Source organism: Rhea americana, unplaced genomic scaffold (assembly GCF_003343005.1).
Source record: "Rhea americana isolate MKP2758 unplaced genomic scaffold, rheAme1 scaffold_186, whole genome shotgun sequence".
In the NCBI taxonomy this organism is placed as follows: Eukaryota; Metazoa; Chordata; class Aves; order Rheiformes; family Rheidae; genus Rhea; species Rhea americana.
This window is the reverse complement of record NW_028185994.1, coordinates 249,576-274,682: the sequence shown is the minus strand read 5'-3', so window position 1 is coordinate 274,682 and position 25,107 is coordinate 249,576. Positions and strand designations below refer to the sequence as shown.

Genomic DNA, 25,107 nt, shown 5'->3' with positions numbered 1-25,107 from the left:
GGCTGGGCCCGTGCGGCCGGGCGCGGCGCGGCGCAGGCGGGGGGCGAGCACGGCGCTGTGCAGGCGCTCTGCGAGCGTCGCGCTCCGCTGGCCCGCTGCCTACCGACAGGTTTCTGCTTCTGGGTTAAGGAGATGCAGTCTACCTTCAGTCTGTATCAGAAACTGACGTACCATTGATCTTTCTTGTCAAATTACTCAGTTAACTGAATAGTGCTGTTTTGTATATTTATGCCAGCTTCATGCCCAGAAGACACCAGAATGTCCTGAATGTTGCCTAAAACAAGAGTGAGGCAGAGAGAAGATAYTAATCTCACATAAATGCCAATACAGAATTAAGCTATCAACACCTTAGAGAGATGAGTAATAAAAGCATCAATGTTTTATGTTATGATGTTGTATAATTTCTATCTGTTTCTGGGAAACTTAAATTCAGTGTAATTTCAAATTACATCTGTACCATATATTGCATGTTATAGTTTGACRGAAGTGTTTCTTTGTGTGACAGTGCTGACTTAAGCAGCCCCTATCCCACACAAGTTTTTTGCTTTAAACTCAGTTCAGTTTCCCTATCTGATTTATGACACAGATCTGAAAACAATTTATTGACATGGTCAACAGTAAGGACAGAGAAAAATAATGATGGAGAAAGGGCAGGATGATATGCAGTGCTGTTGCTGCAAGAGGTTTTGTTAAACTATAGTTACAGTGTAGGCATGTTGCCTGTAAGTCTGTGCGCATGTTTCGTGGTATATTAGAGAGAAGCCGTCCACATTTATGTTACAAGCCCACTCAAACAATTCCAAAGGGGGCCAAATTCAGAGAAAAGCCTAATTGTGGAAGCCAGAAGTATCTTACATAAATTGGCGTGTGCAAGATAAAATTCATTTTTCGTTATACCCTCCCCCGACTATGAATATCGTTTGCTAGGAAGAAAAAAAGGGGGGGGGGGAAAGATAGTCCAAATTCATCCATCAGAACAGAAAACTCCTTCTACCTCGCTTAGTGAATTAAAACATGCCTGGTTTCTTCTGTGAAAACTCAGAATGTAGCTTGGCATGAAGCTGGGTTTTCCTGAATTTTCTCTTTTATCTTCTAGTAAAAAAATGCATAGCACAGTTATTTATTTTAATTAATCTTGGGCTGCCGCAGAAAAGTTAAAGGGTAAAGAAGGGTAGCTCATAGTAAGCAGGCCTGTCATTCAGAACAGAAGACTCAATACAAAAATGAAACAGTATCAAAAAGCATATTTCACATTCCCACAGAAACACTTGCTGGCTTTGTCCCACAATTGGTTCTAACAGCGCTCTTCCATGTGCATTTCCATCACTGCTCCTTCTTTACAGCGACCAGCAGTGGAGCCTCCCCGTGCTTCCATTTAACTGTTAGGGAAGAGTGAATATTGGGTGACAACAACTTCCTCATTTCCTCTTCCAATACCTCTTAGCCCTGTGGGGATTTCTGATGAYTTCATGCCACAAACATAAAGAGAATAATGTGATCTCAAAGTAATTCTGGTTTCTTGCTTGTCTCTAAAATTGCAGAATAGGGATGGAATATGAAATGTAAGCAGAATTTTACATTTTTATTTGGCCGCAAGATAATTGTTATCTCAGTTCCATCAGAATTGGTCACACTAATCATTGGCTTCAGAGGCAAAGAGAGATAGTGTTAGTAGATCTGCTTTGGTGATGAATTAAACAATTTGCATGCTACTTAGAGTTCAAGTGCATGAGATACTGCACTGTCAAAAGTATTCCATTTGTTCGTATTTCCTACCATGCAAAAGGAGTCAAGATACCTCATTTTCTGAAGGCAGATCTCACTGCTTATGGGCACCAACTGACCAGCTAGCTTGGAGGGCTAGTCAATCTTGGATATTACTGTTACTTCATATACATCTTGACAAACATGTCTTGTTCTACTGCCAGGCCTCTGCTACCCCAGCAAACCAGAATTGCTTTCAGTTTCCTGTCCTGATTTTTTGCCAAGTGAATTCATCTGGATGGAGTAGAGAAGAGCTACTGCTGGTAGCATCTTCAATGTGTTACCATATTGCAAACGTATGAGGTATCATTGCTGTTCCAAAGAATGCCCAGAGATAAGAGGTACAGAAAGAAATGTAACACTCAATTTAGTATTTGGTGGTTTGTACATAGTCTCCCCAATTTCTTGCAGTTTTGCCTCCTGCCTTTCCTTTGGCTGTTTCAGCTGTATATAATTATCACAGCACTGCCTGGTGTTCAGTAAGAATCTGAGTGAGCAAAGAGTAGAGGCTCTACCAAGAGATTGTCCTATGCTTAAAGGAAGCAGAGATACACAAAGATGAACAGAGCGGAGGGACAGACTGTCAGAGTAAAAAGGTAGAAAGTAATATGACAAGAGACCAGGGCGGAGTGGTAACAAGAGGCAGGTTTGCAAAGATGGAGACAAATACTTGAAACACATACAGAAGAATATACACATATACACATAGAGCTACAGCAGTACTGTGAAAGTGGCGCCTGGGGAACATGAAATTATCAGGCTATATAATATATAGTTTTGGATAAGGATTAGACATCAAGGGTGGATCTTTCAGAAAAGAAGTGACAGGTAAAGGGTAGGATCATTTAGGAAGTGTTCCATGTTTACTTTCTACCCAAAATGGAGCACCTCGTATAGGTTCATAGAGATGCAGCCTAAGGATAGGTAGATTTCTGGTAGTGAAACAACATCAAGTTCCCCATTCATAATTGCCTAGAAACACGAAAAAGACAAAAGTTTGCTTTTTGTTGACATTCCCATTGTTTTCTTACATCTGCCTCTCTGAACAGAGAAGGCAGCATCAAGGGAAATGCACGGAGAAAAGGTAAACCCATAGCATTTTTATTTTGTAAAAATGGTGAGAACACTTTTGTGCTGCTACTAAACAGCTATATGAGAGAATTAAATAATGATAGGGCACTAACTTAGCCCATTTTAGTTTCTGGTACAAAAATCATTCATTAGCAGGAAGAAGAAGCAAACAGTAAAGCAACAAGAATCAATTTTCTGTTTGCAGACATTATTGGAACACATTTGCAAGTTGAGTGATTAATCCCCCTTCTCAGCTAAAAGCCTCACTGCTATTAGTGAAAATTCTTACTGGGTAAAACAGCTCCATTTGGAGACTCTAAGCAGCACCAAACCCCTGGTTTATTAAATTTGTTTAATCTACTATCCTCCAATATCTGTGCTACAAATTAAACTATAAATACACAGTGACACTGGAAAACCTTTTGAATTCTACTCCAGTGAAGCACAACACAGAAGTCCTAATTCAGCAAAGCAGTGATGCCTACGTTTGATTTTTTATTTTCTGATACCATTAGAATGCCCTGCATGTCAAGTTCTTCAAAGGAAGACATGTTGGGCTGCCTGACATAACTGACCTGACAGAAAAAGCAGTTTTCCGCCGAGACTAACTTCATAGGATCTCTGATGAAGCTGACTGTAACTGTGCAGGTGGAAAGCTCCTGTCTTTCTTTTCCATAACTTATCCCTCATAAGCAAAAGTCCCATTTCAGAAATCATCAACTCCCCCAAACCTTCAACAAGTAAGACCAACTAGGATATAAAAACATTCACCAAATTGTTTTCCGTCAAGTGTTCTGGGAAATCTCAGTTACACCTTTGTTTTACAGACTGGTTTCCTAAGGCTCCTTCTTCATATTATACTGTTTTGAGTCCTTCAGATTACTGAACTTTTGCAGTCCTAATGCAATAAATGTAACTGAAATGTTAGCAAAGATTCTAAAATTCCTTCCATTTGCTAACTTCTGTTGACTTCCCTGGAATCAAAAACTCAGCTAGTTTTTTGTTTGTTTGTAGACACACAAATATACTGTGGGGTGCAGAACCAGCACCTCAGCTTGCCCAAACCCAACACACCTGACAAATGCCCCAAAAGAATATGGTTTATAGAAATGATTCATGCAAGAAAATTTTAAGCTAGTAGTTGTCAGTCTTTATTTCTGCTCTAAATAATTTTCCAAAATGTGATGCTGCTGAATTGGTTTAACTGGGTCAAAAATTAATAGGAGGCTGATAGGGGGCTGGTCAGGGACAGTAAAAGCTGCTAGTGCCGCAGGGCCTTGACACTGAGTACTCTTCTGTTGCATGTCACCTCTGGCTTTCTGTACCATATACTTTTCAAACTCTGCTCTGATGATGGGTTATTCATTTCTTTATGGCTTTCCATTGTGCCTTCCCAAGAGTGTGGAAGCGTTTATTTTCAAACACCTCTCACAGAAAGGAGAGAGAATTATTTCTCCCTCTCTCTACCCTCAATTTACAGAACAGAATTGAAATATAATGGAGTTTACAATGGGAAGTGTCTGTTTATTCTGAATACCTATTTAGAGATGCCAAAGACTAAGTATTTTATAAACATGATATTGGTTTGGGACACTTCTCCCATTGATTTGTAGCTGCAAGAATTCAGCACTTCTGTAAATTATATGACAATGCCTCAAATCACATGGCCATAAAATGACGAATGCAAATCAGCACTTACATAAGAAAAGCTTGTTTCAGTAATTTGTCCAGCATCACCCAGCAACTCTGCAACAAAGGAAGGGGGAATCATATAACTGACTCAGCTTAGGGACTAACTTTTCTCTTCCAGAAACATTGTTCACTGTCTGCCTTTCAGTTTCCAAAGAACATTAAACAGCAACTCTAGGACAGTCTCTTCCACTACACCTTCTACAAGCTGGGACAAGATTCCTGGCTGGGGAGAGGAGGCGTAAGTTGCTGACTATTCTATAATGATTATGCTAAAAGAGTGGAAAATGAGGGCTGAAAAGCTATCTTAAATTGGAGAGCCTTTACCATTTCCACAGTTCTTTGTGTATACCACTGWCAAATCAAACAGCCGTCTGCCCCAGTGATATGCACAGCATTGGAAGCTGTATGGGGAGGGAGAAAATATGCTGCCTGGTTAGATTCAAGCTCTTTACTAGTTTTGGATATGCTCTAGGTGATCACAGCCCCTTTCTCCTGTGATTTTTCCATATTTAAAACCTTTTCTTCCATCTCCTTCATTCTACCCCTCTACTGCCATCTTCTCATGCAGGCTCTTTATTCCCACCCCATTTGTCTCACCTTACTGATCCCAGTAAGAACTAGCTCTTCAAATTTCATGACTCAGTCCCTTGACCTGCTGTTCCTCAATCCAACCCCTTTCAACTTGATTTCATGGGCTGCTCATCTACACTAAACCCTATTCTCCCTAGTTCTACTGGCCCAGTAACAGCCAGTCTCACTTCTCCCTGGCTGATAGTCATTTAAAGTCTGCAGAACCTTGTAATAGGCTATGCCCATCCATTACTGCTTCCAGAAACTACAGTTCCCTGAACTGCTAGCAAGTATCCATTCATTCAAAATACACTTTGCATTAAAACTGACAGGAGAAAGATGTACAGAGCAAAAGAGAAGCATTCTGGTAGTCTTAACTAGTCAGAGCTTGGATGGAATCTAAGTTCAGGTGAGACACTGAAATAAAACTCAGAGAAAACAATTTGTTCCTGTCACCAGAATGAGTGACTTTTATCAAGTGGCCCAGTTAAAAGAATATCATCATTGCTAGTTGCTAACTTTGCAAGGCCACAGAACTGGTAGGCTGTTAGGCTTGTTATCAGCTTCTGCGAATTCACTGTGTGAACTGGAGCTGGATACCAGGTGTCTCTTGTTATGAAGAGGAGTGTAAGTGTGGGATAATAGCAAAGACCTTGAAAATATGGGCAAAGGCTGAAAACACAGGCCACAAGACAGTAAACATCTTGCTGATGATCAGCTATTGGTTATTGAAGAAGTGCAACCTTAAGAGCTGGGAAAAATTACTTTATGCATAACAAGGAGAACAAGGAAGCAGTTCAACAGCAGGATAAAGCACCTAATATGGCCTGGGGAAGTTAGCCACTGCCAGCACTGCACAGCATATAGTCCAAAGCATGGAGGCCAAAGACTGACAGTCTGTTGTGAAACAAGAACATGTTAGAAGACGACCAGATCTTGATAGTGGAAAGAGATTACTGCTGGGAAATAATCACCATCACTGGATCATCAAGGAATTGTCTTGCTGCATACTGAGTCAAAGCTGCAAGCACACTGCATGCTTCAAGGACCATGACACTTAGAGGATCTGTCCTACGAGCCAGTCTCCAGGACTGTGTACAGCAATACAAGTGTACCTGTGTATGAGTGCACAGATTATGTACACTTCACCTCTCAAGCTCTCTAATCCCTTAATAAGGCCATATTGTATGTAAATTCAGTACACCATTCTCCGGCTTAAACACTTTAAAAATACACTTTGCCTTACTGTGCAAAATGTAGTAGTGCAAGATGGTTGTCCCACTGAACTAAAACGCAAAACTCCCAAAAGAACCAGGATTTTAAATATTATACAGAGGTTCACAAAACATGATTTTTACATTTGCTGTTGCTATGCTGTCATCAGAAATGCAAGTAAAGATCCCTGATACTTGGCATCTTTTAGGAGGTCCTAACCCTACTGATTTTCTGTGGGATTTGCTGTGTGCATGAAAGTGACAGCACGAAGGCCAACTATTTTTAACAGTTGGCAGTATAAAACTGTCCAAGTTGGAACAGTTCTCTCACTGCCCTGAACTTCCTGTAATTTTAATATTTCTTGCTTTTGTGCTTTACAGTAGAATTATATCTGCATATTCTCTTACCTTCATTTGTACTGCTTTAATACAGGATAAAGAAAACCACAAGGTTCTGTTCTTTTGTCATTTTAGACCATAATAAACAAAGAAGTATTCTGTCATCCAAAAATTATTGCAGGAGTTAATTATTTGTATTCTGGAGGCATCTTTTTTTTRTTGCAGGGAAGAGGTATGTATCTGTTCTAGAGAGCTGACAGTAAGCATTTGTATAAGAAGAACCCACTGAACCTTGAGGCAACAACTTGGGACTTTGGGCTGCAAACCATATTGTTTGATTGAACTTGCTCTGGAGCAAGTTTATTAGAGTGTAAACTAAAATTTAGTGAGCCTTAGGCCTTTAGAAGTTTCCTTTAGAAGCCACTCCAACTATCCCAGTTAAGAAATACTTTCTTAATGAGCTGCTCTTTCAATCAGCTAATTTTTGACAGAAACTTCATTATTATGATTATTTTCAGCATTTAATACATATTCTGTGTTAAGGTAACTTTGAAGTTTTTCTTAACATGCAGTAACGAGCATGAGTTGGTTTCAGAAATAGTTAATTGATCATCACAATTCAAAATTTCAACAGACTATTGYGTGGCTTGTAAGATATTATAGCTCCTTATGAGGCATATTACTAATTCCTTTAAGACACCTCTAGTTTTCTTATTCTCTCTATAAGCTATTCATAGGCATACAGAACACACATTGTGCTTTACACATTATGCACAGTATAACTCTTAGGGTATAAAAAGGGACTGTATCTATTTGGATCTCTTCCCACAATTGCAGTTCAGTACCCACAAATAAACTATGCCTGTATTTCTAACCTCTTACATGCGACTGTAATCAACATAATGACCAGTAAGTTACTACGAAATTTTTCTGGCTATGAAATAGCTCCTAAATGGAACTGTTGCTAGAGCACTGGTAGTTTTTATATGGATATACACATTTCCACTCTTTATATATCTACTGGTTTCTTTACGAGGTGATACTGCTGAGTAGTGGGAAGCGCAACACAAYTGTATTTTAGTTTATTCACTAATTAGACTTTAAAAAGATGTATTTGCTCTGCAGCCCTTATATGGACAAAGCAAAAAATTGACTATATATAGTGTCATTTTCCCACTATAATCTACAAGTCTCAGTGTATTTTAAAAAGTGGTATCCGTTTCATGTCTCATCTCAGAGCTGACGAATACTATCATGATATACTACTACATCAAGAACATTTTTAGTCTGAAATTGAGAGTATTTCTTGGGCTGGGTCTAGCACATTACCATGTTAGGTAAGGCTGTTTTTTCTGCTCAAGCAGTCACTGTCACTGCAGTGCTTCATAGGACTGCATACGCAGTTCAGCTCTGGAAATAGCCAAATCAGTAGAAAAACCCTTTATGCTACTACAACAGCAGTTTTGTGAATGGTAGTATGCTGTGCTACCATGTGTATAGGTAAGGCCTCAGAGAGGCATTTCACTGCCCAACTCTCCAGCCTGTCCAGGTCTCTCTGAATGGCACCACAGCCCTCTGGTGTGTCAGCCACTCCTCCCACCTTGGTAGCATCACTAGACTTGCTGAGGAGACACTCTGTCCCTTCATCCAGGTCATTGATGAAGAAGTTGAACAGGATGGGACTCAGTACTGAGCCCTGGGGGACRYCACTTGCCACAGGCCTCCAACTAGACTCCACGTCACTGATGATGACCCTCTGAGCTGTCCCTTTCAGCCAGTTCTCAAGCCACCTCACTGTCCACTCATCTAGCCCACACTTCCTGAGCTTGCCTAGGAGGATGTTATGGGAGACAGCATCAAAATCCTGGCTGAAGGCAAGGTACACAACGTCCACTGCTCTCCCCTCCTCTACCCAGCCAGTCAGTCCATCAGAGAAGGCTATTAGGTTGGTTAAGCAGGATTTCCCCTTGGTGAATCCATGCTGACCACTCCTGATGACCTTYTTTTCCTCCACATGCTTGGAGATGACATTCTGAATGAGCTGTTCTATCACCTTTCCAGGGATGGAGGGGAGGCTGACTGGCCTATACTTGCCTGGGTCCTCCTTCTTGCCCTTTCTGAAGACAGGAGTGGTATCGGGTATCCTCTAGTCCTCAGTGCCTGAGGACATGGATAACTCTCCAGTTATCCATGACCTTTCAAAGATGATGGAGAGCTTCCTAACAACAACATCCACCAGCTCCCTCAGTACCTGTGGGTGCATGCCATCTGGGCCCATGGATTTGTGGATGTCAGGCTTGCYCAGAAGACCTCTAATCCTATCCTCCTCAAATGAAATGAAAGTCTCCCTTTCTCCAGACTTTCTCCCTTGTCTCCAGGCTCTGCAGTTCCTAAGAGCTGCCCTTAGCAGTGAAGACTGAAGCAAAGAAGGCATTCAGTAATTCTGCCTTCTCTTTATCCTTCGTTACCAGAGCCCTCGCCCCATTCAGTAGTGCGCCCATCCTTTCCCCAGTCTTCCTCTTGCTTTTGATGTACTTGAMGAATTCCATCTTGTTGTCCTTGACATCTCTTGCCAGACTTAATTCCAAATGGGCCTTAGCCTTCTTCGTTGCATCTCTGTATACTCTGACAGCATTCTTATAATCTTCCAAGTAGCCTGTCCTCTCTTCCACAGTCTGTGTACTTTCCTTTTCTGTTGGAGTTTTACCAGGAGCTCCTTGCTCATCCACACACGTCTCCTGCCCCTTTTGCTGGACTTCTTGCTCATTGGGATGCACTGCTCTTGAGCTTGGAGGAAGTGATGCTTGAATATCAGCCAACTGTCCTGGACCCTTCTTCCTTCTAGGGTCTTAACCCATGAAATTCCTCTAAGTAGTTCCCTGAAGAGGCCAAAATCTGCTCTCCTGAAGTCCAGGGTTGCAGTACTGCTTACTGACTTGCTTCCTCCATGCAGGATCCTGAACTCCACCATCTCTTGGTCTCTGCAGCTAGGGCAGCTCCCAACCTTCACGTCTCCRAAACAGTCCTTCTTTGTTGGTTAGCACAATGTCCAGCAGCACACCCTTCCTTATCTGCTCCTCCATCACCTCTGTCAGAAAGTTATCATCAATGCTCTGCAGGAGCCTCCTGAACTGTTTGTGCCTAGCTGTGTTGTCCTTCCAGCAGACATTAGAGTGGTTGAAGTCTCCCATGACAACCAGGGCCTGTGATCATGAAGCTACTTCCACCTGTCTGTAGAAGGCTTCATCTACTTCCTCTTCCTGGTCAGGTGGCCTGTAGTAGACACCCACAAYGGTGTCACCCATGTTAGCCTRCCATTTGATCTTCACCCACAAGCTCTCGACTGTCTCCTCCTCCACCAAGGAGCAGATAGAAAACTTTAGCCTGGCTTATTTGACCAATAGATATAACCTTGCTAAATTAATGTTCCCGCTCTTGCCCATGAAGCAATATCTTAAGGAGAAAATTATGTTCCTTCATTTCTTGAATCTGTGATTTGTGGTATATTTTTGCTCCTGTGTAGGACAGATGCAAGTAAATATATTATATACTTCTCTAGTCTTACAGAAAATCTAAATGTTAAATACCAAACTGGACAGTCTATCAGTGTCACAGCTACAGTTGCTCTGGGAGAGTATTTCCTTACAAAATTAGTACATTGCCATCATTAGGAACACAAGGGGAATGCAAGCAAGGGCACTCTCCAATTTACAAATACAAAGCCTCCTCTAGTCAAAAACTATTCAGCTTTCCAAAAATACATGACAAAAATGCATTTTTTAATCCTTTCTAGTGGGTGAAAAGTGGGTTTGTATTTTTACAAAATCAGAACTTGGAGCCACAGAACCATTGGGACAGTTGTAGTCCCATGTTTTCCATTGCTTCTCCACAGAAATCTTGCTGGTATTTATGCTGCCTCATTTTCAAGTTTAACCTAACTCTGATCACCAGAAATTCATTGCTGAGCCCACTCTTCCATTACAAAAGCCTAAACCTTTCAGCAAAATCTGTGAGTGTTCTTGAGTCACATTAGTAGTTAACAACTGGGGTCAAAATAATCAGGGACTATGCTTTCAATGATTTAGACTGCTTAAGCAAAATAGCATAAGCAGTAGTTTGAGCTCCTGATACAGCCCAGTCAGCAGCTTCCCACAGTGRTAATTAATCTCATCTACACCTCTCCATTAGACCCAGAACATCTTCATATGGTCTTAGCTTTACTTTGCTTACTTATTTTAAGCCAGAATTAGAAGATTCTGATCCATTCGAACAATTTGGTTTGAACTTTTTTTCCCTAGGGCACTTATTTGAAAACATGCAAAATCACGCCATTTTTCAGTAAATTCCCGTTTCCACAAGATGCACATAAYGTGCATAAAACAGCCAGCGTGGAGGCGAGACTAAGAAGCAGTATTTGGTTCCTGAGAAAATCCTCTGCACAGCTGTGCAGCACACCACCTTATTGACACCCCGATCTCGTTAACGGTCTGCACAGGTCCCGCGACGCCGCGCCGCCCCGCGCCGCCCCCTCAGGCCGCGCCGCCATTTCGCGCCGCCCCCTCAGGCCGCGCCGCCCCCCCAGGCCGCGCCGCCATTTCGCGCCGCCTCCACCCTTCCACGGCTGACAGCGCGTGCGGAAGCGCTGCCGCCCCGCCCCGCGGGCCGTGCCCAATGGGGAGTGGAGGGGCCCTCGGCCCCGCCCCCAGGCGCTCGGATTGGCCGCGCTTGCCGCGTCACTGGGGGCGGGGCGGGGCGCTGCGGCCGCGGGGCGCGGGCGCAAACGGTCGCGCTCTGCGGCGCCGCCATCATGTCGCGGGAGTTCGAGCTGTGCCCCGGGCGGCGGGTGGGCGGCAGCCAGCCCTGCTTCATCATCGCCGAGATCGGGCAGAACCACCAGGGCGACCTGGAGATCGCCAAGCGCATGATCCGCGTGGCCAAGGTGCTCCGCGGGGCTCCGGCCGCGGCGGGGCGGGCGGGCGGCGAGGGCCGGCGGCGGCGGCCGCGCTGCTCCCCGCGGCAGAGCGCGCGGTCTCTGAGGGGTTGCGGCGCTTCTCAGTCACGGTGTAACTAGCGCGGCGCCTTGGGGGGGGGGCTGCTGCAGTGAAACTGGTTTGTCTGGTTTGCGTTAGCCTTTTTCGTAAGCGATGCTTTTATCGTCCAGGAAGACAGCCAAACCACTTTAAAATCTGGTGTTTCAGTGTGCAGCTGTTGGAAAATGGCATCTCGTTCCTGAAGGAGAAATCGGGGCATCATGTGTTCAGACCCTTGAATCTGATACAAATGGCCAAATAGTGCGTTGAGCGTCTGTCTTCACAGTGCAGATCACTGGAGGAAAATTTCAGATTCTTTTCCCTCGTTCTACAGAATTTTGTGCAGCGTTGTCATGTGACAGCTGAGCTTTGAAAACAGTGTAGAAATGTGCTGTTTAAAAAGTGGCATGCATTTCAAGAGGCTGTTCAGTTTGATAGTAAATCATCCTGATTTCATTGCAGACTGCTGCCTTGGTAAGCGTAACGGCACTTGATATACAAGGGTAGGGAGCGGGGATGTTTGTCCCTCTGCACTGACACCAACTAGCATGACAATCCTGTGCAAACTGTATAATACAGATGAGGGTATTAGTTGTACTGTCCTTCTGTGTTTTCAGACTTAGACTGAGTGCAATTTCACCTGCATTCCCATTGAGAGTGGGCTGGTCTGTTTTGCAGGACTGTGGAGCAGACTGTGCCAAGTTCCAGAAGAGTGAACTGGAGTACAAATTCAACAAGAAAGCCTTAGAGAGACCGTATATCTCTCAGCACTCATGGGGGAAGACCTACGGGGAGCACAAGCGCCACTTGGAGTTTAGTCATGACCAGTATAGGGAGCTAAAGAAATATGCAGAGGAGGTTGGCATTTTCTTTACAGCTTCTGGCATGGATGAGGTATGTAAGCAGTATCGGCACAACAAGCATCATCCAGCTGTTGTGCCAACTTTCACAACAAAAACCATACCAAATACGCGTGGTCATTGAATTTCTACACGAAGAAACTAGAGTAAACCTGTCAATTCACTTGTGTCTCTGCCATGATTGAGTGAACGCCTGAACRTTTCGGATCTGTCATGTTTCCTGAACTATTTATTACTATTTCGTATTATGCACAATAACAGGGTTAGAGGTAAGGCCTCAGCTTGAATTTTAAACATGAAGGTTTTGAGAGTTTAGATCAAGATTGCAATCCAGCATTGCCTGGCAGCAATGTCAGCTCCTCCTAGCTAAGCATTGTAAGCTTCCCTTTGTACTTGAACTAGATTTGTTTCTCAACTTAATCCCTAGTATTTCCCTCACTTTTTCCTTTCTTGCTGTCTGCTAGACCCCAGTTGATCTTCCTAAGCAGCAGAAGTGCCTGTATTTGTTTTTCTGTTGTTCATTTGTCTCACAGAGGGAATCTCCMACCCAAATCTCCCTCGTTTTGTCAGTGGGCTCTTGGATAGTCTCCTACCAGCCTGTAAACTGCCACTAAGCTCATCTGCTGTTGTTCTCTCAAGAGATGTATAAATACTTAACTCTTGCGTATTGCCTACCTCAAAATGATCTTACTTTCAGTATTTATAAATGCAATGTACAATTAAAATCTGTAAACAGGAAAGGTTAGGTAACAGTTAAGCTTCAGTATACACTGGAGCTTACAGATTATTTTCAGTTTGGTGTAGGAAATAATAGAACACCAAAATGAAAGAGATCATCCAGAAGTARGCTAACCATTTTTGCATAAGGTAGGCACAACATCGTCCCTGCTATTCTTCAAGTAGCCTTGACCAGGATAGGACAAGAGTGGCATTGTCTAGTGTGTCAGAATGTTCAGTACCTCACTTTCCTCACTACTAGAGAGAGTTGCTTATATCTCAGGTTAATTTCCTGTCCTGTAATTCTTTGTCTTTCCTCATGTGAAGTAAATATAAAAGATATGAGTAAGTTCTTTATTTACTTTGTTCCAGTTTGTACTGGCAACAAAGCAGGATGTCACTGAAACCACTCTCTTTGTACTACTCAAGGTTATTTCCTGTTCTTTGAATCCTATAGAGAAGATCTGCCAATTTTCAAGAAATAAGGCCACTTAATGAAGAGTGTCATTACATATGTGGTCCATCTGTCATATCTCATTTTGTGTCATCTCATTTGACTTCCCAGATTAGATCTATGTCTTTTTAATACAATATATTTATCATCTTCTGGCACCATGCATCTTAATGAATAAAATACATTGTGCATCCTAGACACAAGAAATTAAATCTGCATCATAATGATGATGGGAAGATTAGATGAGAGAAGATGTGTTACTGTGCTGGATATTACCTTAGATGTTTTCTGGCACTAAGTAAATTTAATAGCTACCAGGAATAAGCTGAAATAAGTGGAAGTGTTTTTTGATGGCTGGAGGACTCTGAAGGTGGATTAAATTAGATAAGTATTTCRTAATTTCCCCAAAACATGAGAAGACAGGGTTTCAGTGCCTCTTGCCTGTAGTGGGAGTTCTCCTTAACAGTGCTTTTTCTCTAAAAGGCCRCTTACTGGTGCAATATTCATTTCCGTGTAACCACCCATAATTTCTGAGTTGTCTTAAGTATAACACAAACATTTTTAGACAGAGGTAGAATAAAAGTAATATTTGGATAGTCTATTTTACTTTGACCATTTTTATTTGTCACATTTTGTATTTATTTTCTGTTATCCTTTTTAAAAGTAAATCCATTTTGACTTTCTTTTTTTGGTGCTGATGCTTTTCCAGGTGCCTGTTTAACATCTTCAAAATCATTTTTCTTTAAATAAGGTGTATATGCCCATCCTGGCTAAGTGCTAACTACAGAACACATGTCTAAGGAAAAGACTCTATGAACTTTCAAGTTTATAGTATTTGTTTTCTATTTCTGACCTTATTTTTAAAGAGAATAGGTAGGGAGTAGAGGGATAGTTCCATGCGTTTCACTATGAAAACAAGAGTTTCTGTACACCTGTTTGTTATTTATTCTTCAGAGGGGAAGCATTAGGTTTTGCTAGAAACAGTGATGTAGTAAAATGCAGGAGTTTGCACATTGCTGGCTGATGGCAACTGAAGAGAGTCAGTCATTGTCGTGAGCACATTGGTAAGAAAATGAAAGCCAACGATAGGGAAGATTGACTGCATCTGCAGCTAGTTACTCTCTCTGGTAGTGCCAGAAAACCCCGAGCAAGAATGTAATGGTCTACAAGCTCCATCTCTTAGCTTAGAGGAGCAGGGGTGCTCGTCTTACTAAGAAGTTGTACCTGTAAGCTGGCTTGAAGGGGAACTGAAGACACTAGCTTGAGAAAAGGCTCCTAATCAAAACTCTGAGCAAAATTTGTGACAAAAGATAGTTTCTCTCTTTTTAGAAGAAAGGTGTTAAAAAAAGAAGACACTTCAAGAATAGCTGATGTGGAGGGAAGTCGGAAACTAACCCCTCAAAGTGTTGCATATTATTTGAGGAGTTGGAGGTGTAAATCCATCCAGATCTAGTCCTAACAAAAGTTACTACTTCTTGATGAGACTTGGGTGAATTGTACTGAGCAGACTGAAGTTCTTACTACAGCCCAGCTTAGTTAATTCCAGTCGACATCATTTCCAAAGTATACCTATAAACAAAAATAATTCTATCCCCAGGGAAAAAGAAAAAAACTAGCGTTCTTGCTATTTGCCTTTGATAACGTCAAGAATATTTTGATAACGGTGTCAGAAAAGCAGATATCAGTTTACAGAAGTGTCACAAGGCATCTGACCAAAAATCCAGTCTCACTGTTAACTTAACTTAATCTTAAAATGTAGCAATTTGATTGGCTCAGTTTCATAACTGTTAACCAGCAGACTGGCCTTTTTGTAGTGGGATGGTGCATCTGCATGTGGTTTATTTTATACCTTACATCTTTGATTGTACAGCAATATATTTCAAAGGATATGTATTTATGACCTTGAACATTTAATAAACCTTGGCTTTTTGGTTCTACAGTCTTCTTTTTTTTTTCCRGGATAGTGGTTCTAGTTAATCCCTTCAAAATGGAGTGGTATGTTAAAAATCAATGATTTATCTTTCTTGTAGATGGCTGTGGAATTTCTACATGAATTGGATGTTCCATTTTTCAAAGTAGGGTCAGGAGATACAAACAATTTTCCGTATTTGGAAAAGACTGCAAAGAAAGGTAAGCATCTTTGAGCACTTTTAGTGAGCATCACTATGTCCCAGTGGGTCAGTTCTTAGATCTTCCCACCTGATTTTGGAATAAATCTAAAATACCTTAGAAAAAAAAAAAGCACCCTCAAATGTGGGAGAAAGGAGCSACCCAATTTATATTGCTAATTCAATTGAATTCATATACTTACCTTTTGTTGCTTTGTTATGGACCTGAGCTTGAGACCTGGGGCAAAAATGTCATATATTTTAATGGCTAGGTCGCCCAATGGTGATTTCCAGCGGAATGCAGTCGATGAACACAATGCATCAGGTTTATCAGATTGTGAAGCCCATCAATCCAAACTTCTGCTTCCTGCAGTGCACCAGTGCATACCCGCTTCAGCCAGAGGATGTCAATCTTCGTGTTATAACGGTTAGTGAATAACCCAGTGTGTGCTGTGGGTAGAGTACTTAAAGACTTCAGCATTTCTTTGAGGTATATTTGTGGATCTTACTCATGCTGGAATTTGCTTCTGAATAGTTAGAAAATGCATCATGTACCCGTAACTCATACAAGMATCCTCTTACAGCAGAACTCAACTTTGAGGAGTATATGATGAGCTCAGATATTGTTGAGGCGTTCACAGTTAAATGGAAGATGCGAGGTGTAGGCTGAAATCTTTTCTTGTCTTCTGTAGTGCAAAAAAAAAGGTAAAGAAATCACCACTAATAAAGTGTGTGGAATCTAGCGTGTGATTCTATATAGGGGGCTAAGTCAGAAGCATTCATTAAAAAGATTTCATGTGAATATGAGAGCAGTGTAAAAGGCCATGATAGTTTCCTGTGCTAAAAATATTACTTGGATATTCCAGATACCGATGCAAGAAGAGTAAATATTTTCCCAATTTGGCCAGTGCTCAAGCACTTGCCTAGCTGTATGTACAAGGATCTGTTACTCTAAGTAGAACTGGACATGGCTACATTTAATTGCTTRTAGGGTTGGAAAGCTGTCCCCAGCCATGCTACTTCATATTTGAAGTATGGGGGTAGGGAACCTGCTTTGGATGCACATTAAGTTGAACCACTCCCTTGGTTCCTGGATGCAAATAAAATGCTGTTCTATTGGTGTAACTTACAGTGATGYGCACTTTTAAGAGCTTGAAGAGTACAACTAAATTAAAAGGAAAAGCATTAAAAAAATTGTAGAATAGAATGCATCTGTTCTTCCTTGTCAGCATTGATTATCCCAGTGAGTTCCTTAAAACAAAATGGTCAGTAATGCAGCATAACTTGTTCAACATTTAAAAAAAATGTGTTTTCAGGATAACTGACTGCTTGTTCTGTGGCACTGTAACTGTCCATGTTTTTATTGCAGTTATCACTGTTAAGTTTGCTCTGTCTTTGAAATTGCTACCTTGGTAATTCAGACCAACTCTATCATCATTCAAGGCATATCAGTCAGCTTTTCCTGATATCCCCATTGGCTATTCGGGACATGAAACTGGCATAGCCATTTCAGTGGCTGCTGTTGCTATGGGCGCTAAAGTAGTTGAACGCCATGTGACTCTGGACAAAACGTGGAAAGGAAGTGACCACCAAGCATCCCTGGAACCAAATGAACTTGCAGAGTTGGTGAAAGCCATCCGTACTGTGGAAAAGGCAATGGGTTCTCCAGTCAAGCAGCTCTTGCCCTGTGAAGTGGCTTGTAATGAAAAGGTAACTTTGCTTTTGATTCATTTGTAGCTGACATCTAGACTGACAGCTAATGGCCCTATATTTAGAAAAGTAGCTTGTTAATAGTTTACAGTCTCTGAATCTCACTTCTATTGCAGCAATTTTTCTTCCTCAGCACTGAAAAACTTCTATTACTAAAGAGCAGCACACACAGCATTAATGYTTAGCACATTGTAGCTTTAGTGTGGACGTGTCAATTCCTATAATCTTTTAATTCTGGCAGCCAGTAACTATTTTATTTCAAAGCCAATTTTGAATGTAGTGGAGTTCTCTGTGGTTAACTAAGTTCATAATAGGTGTCTGTGATTGTATGCAAGCTGATTTTATGCTAAGCTTTACAGTCTTGAATTTTTAACAGATTCTCTCCATTCTGATTTTGAGAAATTCCAGTAAGCCATTATGTATATTTCAGAAAAGATTTGCATGTTCCCAGCAGCCTTGTTACCGTGAAGGCTGCCATACTAACATACCCTTCATTTGACTTTAGAAGGAGTTAACGGGGAGGGCAGTTGCACACAACCCCTTCCAAGTAACTGTAGAAATATTTATCCTGTTTTGGTATTTTCTGAATAGAACCATATTTGACTTAAATCTTTTTTAATTTCTCCCTTATAGCTGGGAAAGTCTGTTGTGGCAAAAGTGACAATTCCTGAAGGAACAGTACTGACACTTGATATGCTGACAGTGAAGGTGGGAGAGCCTAAAGGATTTCCCCCAGAAGCTATCTTTGATCTGGTGGGCCAGAAGGTTAAAATAAATATTGAAGAAGATGAAACTATCACGGAGCAGGCAATGGAAAATCATGTAAAAAAAGTGAAGTACTAAACCAAAGCATTCAAGTTGGTGTTGCACTACTACACTGCATATTTAGGTGTAGCAGCATGGTAGATTAGAAGAGAAGGAGAATCATGAGAATTGAAATAGACTAGAATGTTTAGGTTCTTGTTAGTGGAAACTGTTCGCCGCAAATGGATTTCAATTACGAAAGGCAGTTTTATTGGAAACGGTATAGCATGCCATGCTTCTCCTTTTCCATTCCGCCTAAACTAGTTTGATTTGGAAGTTTGCCAAATCTGAGACCAAGGTCTGCTGCTTCCAGCTTCCCTTTTCTGGTAAGATTATGCTAGATGCTTATAATTTGTCTACRCTGTTCTAATGCTTTATCTTTTGGCGGCCAGCTCTCCTGCCATTTCTCTCACCCCTCTAACAACAGCTAGCTGGAGTTAAATGGAGTAAAGTGAAAGGCTGTATAAACTAAGAAGAAAASATCACCCATGCAACCTAATGGATTTCTCAGTTGGCTAGAAAGTCTCAAGAACTGGGTTGGAACCAGCTTGAGGTGTGGAGGTATACAAATGGAAAGTGAGACTGTACAGAGAAAGGGAGATATCTGTTCATGTAATGAACTCTGGGAAAACTTAGCCTCTCTGAGAAGACTGGAACCCATTGTGAGCTGCCTGAAGCCTGGAACCTTAGTGAATTCTGCAATGGCTTGGGGTACCTCTGTTTGTATTGCCAGCCTGTTTACTGAAGTTAGGAGATTTCAGCTAGGAAGGCAAATTCTGGTCAGGATTGAGTAGCATCCTTCTTAGACCATCAAGTGAAAACACTGKTTTTTTTGCTTTGTTTTTTACACTGGTCTTTGAAATAGTCAAGGCTGGCGACTGTACTAGATGCCGTCATTATGCTTCATCATTGTGCATGGTGGTCTGTGGTYCTCTGTGTCCTCTGCTTTTGCATCACAGGTTCTTGCCTTTCAAGCAAGAAATGCAATCCCATTCCTCATCAGCCTACTGCTCTTCTTTTTGTCCATGAAAGACCCAGATGGCAGCAGCTGCAAACCGTGATGAAAYGTATGCAGAAACAGCAGCTGCATCCCTCAGGCTGGTTAACACAGAACAACTTCACTATAATGTATCTTCATTTGTCTGTRTCAGAATTATTTTACAGGTGATGGTTATTTGGACCTCGCTATCTCTTGGTCATGACTTGGTATTTTGAATGTAGCAGTGATGTTTTTAAGTTATGGGTTAYTTGCTGTTTCTTTCAAAATGTTTACACTTCTGTAATTCTGAGGAGACTAGTCCTATCTTTGATGTGGGAAGAAGAGATTCCTTGAGTGAATCATGTGCTTGTGACAGTCTGTAAGCTTTGATTGATGCAATATACTTGCCTTATATTAAGAAACTACTCAATTGATTTTTTTCTTTAATTGCAAACTTAAAAAAAATAAAGCAAGCTTATAAAATAAGCTGTTGTTTTTACGTTTCAGCTAGTGGTGTGGCCATGCATTTGCCAGTAGTAGAGATGATTCTGGGTTTTTAGTCTTAGAATCCCCTAGAATTCCCTGGCCTGCTTTAAGTCACAGTGGTTTGCTGCAGTGATGCTGGTACTAGAGACTGCTGTAAACGTAGGCTCCAAAAACTTCMTGAACTTTAGTATATGTTGGAAAAAAAGAGTAAAGCAGTATCTTTATGCAGCAGTGCTAAAATACAGAAGCATCAGGTGAAGAACAGTCCTTGCAAGCAATTTCTGCTAATTTTCTGTGTGTATACTTTTACCCAGCAACAGTCAGGCTCTTCGGAAATAGGAAACAAAAATAATCACTTAAAACAACTGCCCTACTGATCTAGTGTGTGTATTGCATGTGTGGTGACAAACCTCCAGGCCTTGCAACTTCTAGGGGGTGGTAGTATACAACTGTTTTTACCACCATCACTCTGTGGAGGAAGAATAAGGCCGTCAAGAAGCCCAATCCAGACTCTGTGTCAAACATTAGACCAGCTAAGGGTTGTTAAAGTGTGGCTGCAGAAGCTCCTAGGCCCTCAGGCCTAGTTAGAGGGACCTCTCTAATAGTTAATGCCTCTCTCTGATTTTCCCAGAGATTACAGTTCAGTGTGAACTGCTTCATTTATCAAACTCTGACCTTCTTAAAGCTAAGATTATGCAATATACAAACTTGACATGATTGCAGCCTCTCCATCCAGATACAAAAGAGAATTAGTAGAAAGGATAGCTATTTCACACTTCAAATCCAAGTTGTCTCATGCTYTCAAATGCCTACCAAACATTTTCTGTCTGAAAGTCAGAATTGAATATAAAAAAATACAATGTATAGCAGTTGACATAAATGACTTTGACATAAATGCCAGATCACCTTTTCCTCCTGAAAGTACATATACATTAAAAATTACAGTTGATTTTCTCTAATTGCACTTGCTATAGTATGTGGTTTGATGAAGATGAGGCATTACACAAGTAGCTATCTGAGATTCTGTTTTGGAAGTTGACCAGTCCTGAGCTGGAAATAAATACTCCTGTTACGTTTTAAAAACATCACAGACGGGTCTGTTGTGATAGAAGTTAATTTGTATAGATCATTGCTGCAGTAGATTTCATASAAAAACCATGCAGAGGCAGGCTTCATTCCTTAAGTCAGTTTGCATGTTCCAGTGGACCCTTCCAGGGCCTTAACGCTGGGTAAACTGGCTCTGTGAACTTGCAGCAGGTGTGCAGATGAGCCATGCTATCAGTCACATTGTAGAACAAAAGTATTCCTGCTTCATAATCCAGAAGAAATGTCGGTCCCTCAGGATCATCTGTCACAGTGGGAATCCTCTCCCTGTTGTGAAATGCCCAGTGTTCAGTATCAAATCTTTCAATGCACGAGCATGCTCTATTCTAGCCAAGTCAACAGAGTCTCCTTTCCTGCCAGTGGAARAGTAGGCTGCACCAATCCACTGTCCTGCTCCAGCATGAAGTAGGTCAACTTCCCAGTAACAGTTCCCAGAGAAGAATATATCTCTGCTTAGCACTTACCATAATTTATCAAATCTTTGGAGACCCCATGGGTAAAATATCCTCTTCCATGTATGGCTTACTACAAGACAGTAATCAGACAACTTCAACCTTGGATGAAGGCTGTCATATTCCCMTGTTAGAGATCTTACATCTGCAGTCAAAACTGTAAATACTTAGTACATTTATTGTCTAACTTTTAAAAGAATCCCAAGTCTTACAAGGCCTACAAATGAGCTCATGATTGGCAGTTTCTTGGAAACAGTGGTGTTGCTAGGAAAAGAAATTTTTACTGGAAAATATTGTACTATCTGTATACACCCATGCTTTAAAGCTGTAAAGCTTTTGTGTTCTCTTAACAATAGGTTCGCGGTTTCAGGGCCTTAACAAGATCAAGTGTTGGGTACAAAGTGACGGACTGAATCCTGACCCTGCAGCACAAAAATGATGCAAGCGGAAAAAAATCCATGACATTACATTCAAGAAAACAGGCTTTACTTGTTGCATTCCTGATTTCTTAATACCTGTTGCATTTACAAGGTGCAACAACTATTGCTCAAGTCCAACTGAGATACCTCTTTGGGTTGAAAAGGTCACTGTGCTGGRATTTAAGGACTAACCTCGAGAGACACAGAAGTAAGGAGCAGTAACTCTGGAAAATACTTTTCAGAATATGCCAACTGATGGATGCAGCAACAGCATGTAACCCACTCTACCTGCAGTGGTACTGCTCATTGCCCTCACTACTGAAGACCAGCTAGAAGTCAAGGGCCCAATCCTGTCTGGGCAGGATCCAAGTTAGAAAGAAGACCTCCCCTTAAAACWGGCTGTTCTGCTACCATCTCTTAACAGAGAATGGTACAGGTTTGAGATTAGTAACAGCCGTAATGCTCATCTGCTATAGGCCAAATTAAATGTTTGCCAGCTTTCTGTCAGACACATGAAACAATTCACTGTACATCCTTCCCACGTACACCAGAGAAGACCACCTGTGGATTGACCTGTGGTTAGATTAGGTGATGGATTTAATTAAATAAAGATCAYGATGATGACGAAAATAGAAAGATCTTTAAGTTACTAACTGATTGACACACTTGCAGTTAGGAATAAAAACAAAGGATCAAGATTTAACACACAACAACTAAAATTTCTTTCCTCAGCTGAGATACAGAAAAGGGTAGTAATATTCTGGCAGACGTAAGCACTCATTCCTCCCAAACCGTGTGAACATCAGAACCCTTTTAAGATAAGGGCRGCACACATTCATTCACGGCCTGAATGAATGGGGTGATAAGCATTAAAAGTGCTGTAAATCTTTTGTTCAAGCACACTTATATTTCAGTAGCAGCAACCAATYAGCCAAAGACATGGTTTTCGACACTGTTCCAGGCTTCTGCTTGGCAGTACCGTTAAGACTACTGCAGATGTCTGTTCAGAGATGAAGAGAGGCAGTTTAGGCAAGTCCACAGAGGAAGAACACATCTCTACTGTTACAGCAGAGTTTAAAAACCCTTGGGGGTTTAAAAAACCTTGGGGGATTTTGTAGGATGGAGTATTTGTTTGTTTTTTTTCCTCTTCCCTGTCAATTCCACCCACAGCCTAAGAAGGTCGTATAATCACTCTGTTTTTCCAGCCTGATGCACAAACTCTTAACCTATACGGGGGGTCTCAGCATACTCAGTTCATATACTTTATACCTTATGCTCTTTGGACAGCATGGAGATGAGGGCTGACAATGTTGCTGGTCTCTACACAACCCAGCACATATGAGGTGGCAAGTAAGCACCTCCCATTTCCCCAGGAAGTACCCCCTGCTTCAGATCAGAGAAGAGTCAGGCAGTTGCAGATAACTGCAGACACACTGGTTACAAAGCTTTTGCCTGGCACTCTCTAGCAGCGCTTCACTTATCTTGCTTATCCAGACCTTCCGGGTCTGGTCTCAAGACTTCCCCCCTGCRTTCTGCTGTACTGTCTTGATGACAACTCTCAGAGCAGGGAACAGTAAAAGGAAGATGGGTGAAGCAGGATGGGCAGTGTTGTCATATTCACCTGCAGCTTATCAAGCAGCAGAATTTCTCCATGAYTGGCTTTATGGCTCTGGGCCATTATGAGACCCTTAAGGTCACTTAAGGACAAAATAGCAGTTCAAAGAGAAAAGGACCTCTAAGGAAAACATGTTAACTCACCTTTAAAGTACCAGAACCCAAAGAGGTTTATCAGACTACCTGAGACAAAGACATTATCAGGCACAACGATGACAATGAGCTTTCACATTTTACAGGTACCTGATGCTACATACCTGCAAGATGGCTTGACAGAATACATACATCTGACAGTGACTGAAAGAGCAGAACAGCTATGTTGTATAGCTGTGATGGTCTAATGATACAAACAAAGTAAGCTCTGCAGGAAGATGCAACCTATATTGAAACAACCGGGAAAAAAAAGCACTGGGCAAACTTTAAAGCAGAAAAGCCCTTTTTCAGAGTTGGAAGAAAAACTTCATGTGTTCTGAATCATCATGGTTATACATCAGTACTGTCAGAGAACCTGCCCCTGCCTGGAAAACTGCTCTTTTTCCTTCCGCTCTCGTTTGGGCTACTAAAAGATACTATTCTTATTTACAGACCATACAAAAAGAGAGCAGGAGAATGCGAAATTCTTAATACTCTCACAGAGAGTACCTTTTTTAAGTTGAACTTCTAGTGGTTTCTGTAGAATGGACTGAAGAGCTTGAGATACTTCAGGCTTGAGAAGTACTTGAGATACTTATAATGGTTGATGRTGTGCTCAAATGACAGTGATGCTGGGTGCCACCATTCTACTACACTCCCATACTCCTGCATTGCAATCCTTTTCAGTGCAGTCCTGGAGGAAGAAGACCCAACTCTCCTAGTAGTAAAGATAGTGTTGTGAGTCCAGGCTTTTCCCTTCCAGTTTCCGCACACTAGAAAACATGCACAGCTCCTCCTGGAGCTAAACATATGGGCCATTACAAAGAAGTCTTTTCAAGACTTTCAAGTCTTGCTGTGCTCAGCTTGCTTAATGGTGCGTTAAGCATCCTCCCGACACTGAAACAAGGTGCTGCCCAAGAGAAGGAGAATCCAGCTAGTGGTGGTACAACAGGGCCCTCCAAGACGTGCTAAGATGGGAACAAGTCTGAATTGGCTTATGACCCTGTGGGAAATCTCAACGATGGGAAAAAGTAAATCACTAAGTTTTAAAAGCAATACAGAAAAATGAAACCCAATCTGCTCTGCAGAGAAGCCTTCTAAAATCATGAAGAACACTTTCAAATATGGAACCCAGTTGCTATCGTAACTAGCTAGGAGATGGTCAGGGCAATATTATAAACAACACTATGAACTTCTCAGCATGTCAAGTAGTGTAACAAAGATACAGATACACATCATGAATCTTTCCATGAGAATGGCACCCTTTGGCTTATGTCAGGGCATAGGCACATGGCAACAGATGCTTTCTAGGGGAAGTGAAGGTGACAATTTTATCCTAAGGTTCCCAGTAACGACTGCCTTTTGTCAGACTTTCGTTCTGCAGTGCCTAAGGAAAGATGTAGCATTTGACTTCAAGTTGAAGAGACAGGCATAACTCTCTGTTTCATCTACAGTAAAAATTAACACAGATCTCAAATGGACCTGACAGTAGTGCCACAAACATGAACACATAACAATTGAAAAATCAGGAACCAAGATGGTTCACCAAAACATCAATATAAATGAAAAAAAAAGGAAAAAAAAAAAA

General features: G+C 41.5%; 3 protein-coding genes across 3 annotated transcripts in view; 1 reads left to right on the top strand and 2 right to left on the bottom strand.

Annotated features, from left to right (window-relative positions):
• CLTA (clathrin light chain A) overlaps positions 1–9,955 on the bottom strand; it is a 25,127-nt gene extending 15,172 nt beyond the window's left edge. Inside the window, exon 1 of the mRNA XM_085302141.1 lies at positions 9,872–9,955. Coding sequence (XP_085158267.1) covers positions 9,872–9,955 — 84 coding nt within the window. The remainder of the gene's footprint in view (positions 1–9,871) is intronic.
• Positions 9,956–11,404: 1,449 nt separating this feature from the next.
• On the top strand, positions 11,405–19,798 carry NANS (N-acetylneuraminate synthase). Its single transcript, XM_085302105.1, has 6 exons — positions 11,405–11,589; positions 12,359–12,574; positions 15,742–15,841; positions 16,092–16,246; positions 17,263–17,529; positions 18,163–19,798. The coding sequence occupies exons 1-6, from the start codon at positions 11,458–11,460 to the stop codon at positions 18,370–18,372; spliced, it is 1,080 nt and encodes a 359-aa protein (XP_085158231.1). The 5' UTR covers positions 11,405–11,457; the 3' UTR covers positions 18,373–19,798.
• Positions 19,799–20,982: 1,184 nt separating this feature from the next.
• Positions 20,983–25,107, bottom strand: part of TRIM14 (tripartite motif containing 14) — a 16,148-nt gene continuing 12,023 nt past the window's right edge. Inside the window, 4 exon segments of the mRNA XM_085302140.1 lie at positions 20,983–21,245; positions 21,248–21,499; positions 22,675–22,773; positions 24,030–24,093. Of these exon segments, the coding sequence (XP_085158266.1) occupies positions 20,983–21,245; positions 21,248–21,499; positions 22,675–22,773; positions 24,030–24,093 (678 nt within the window).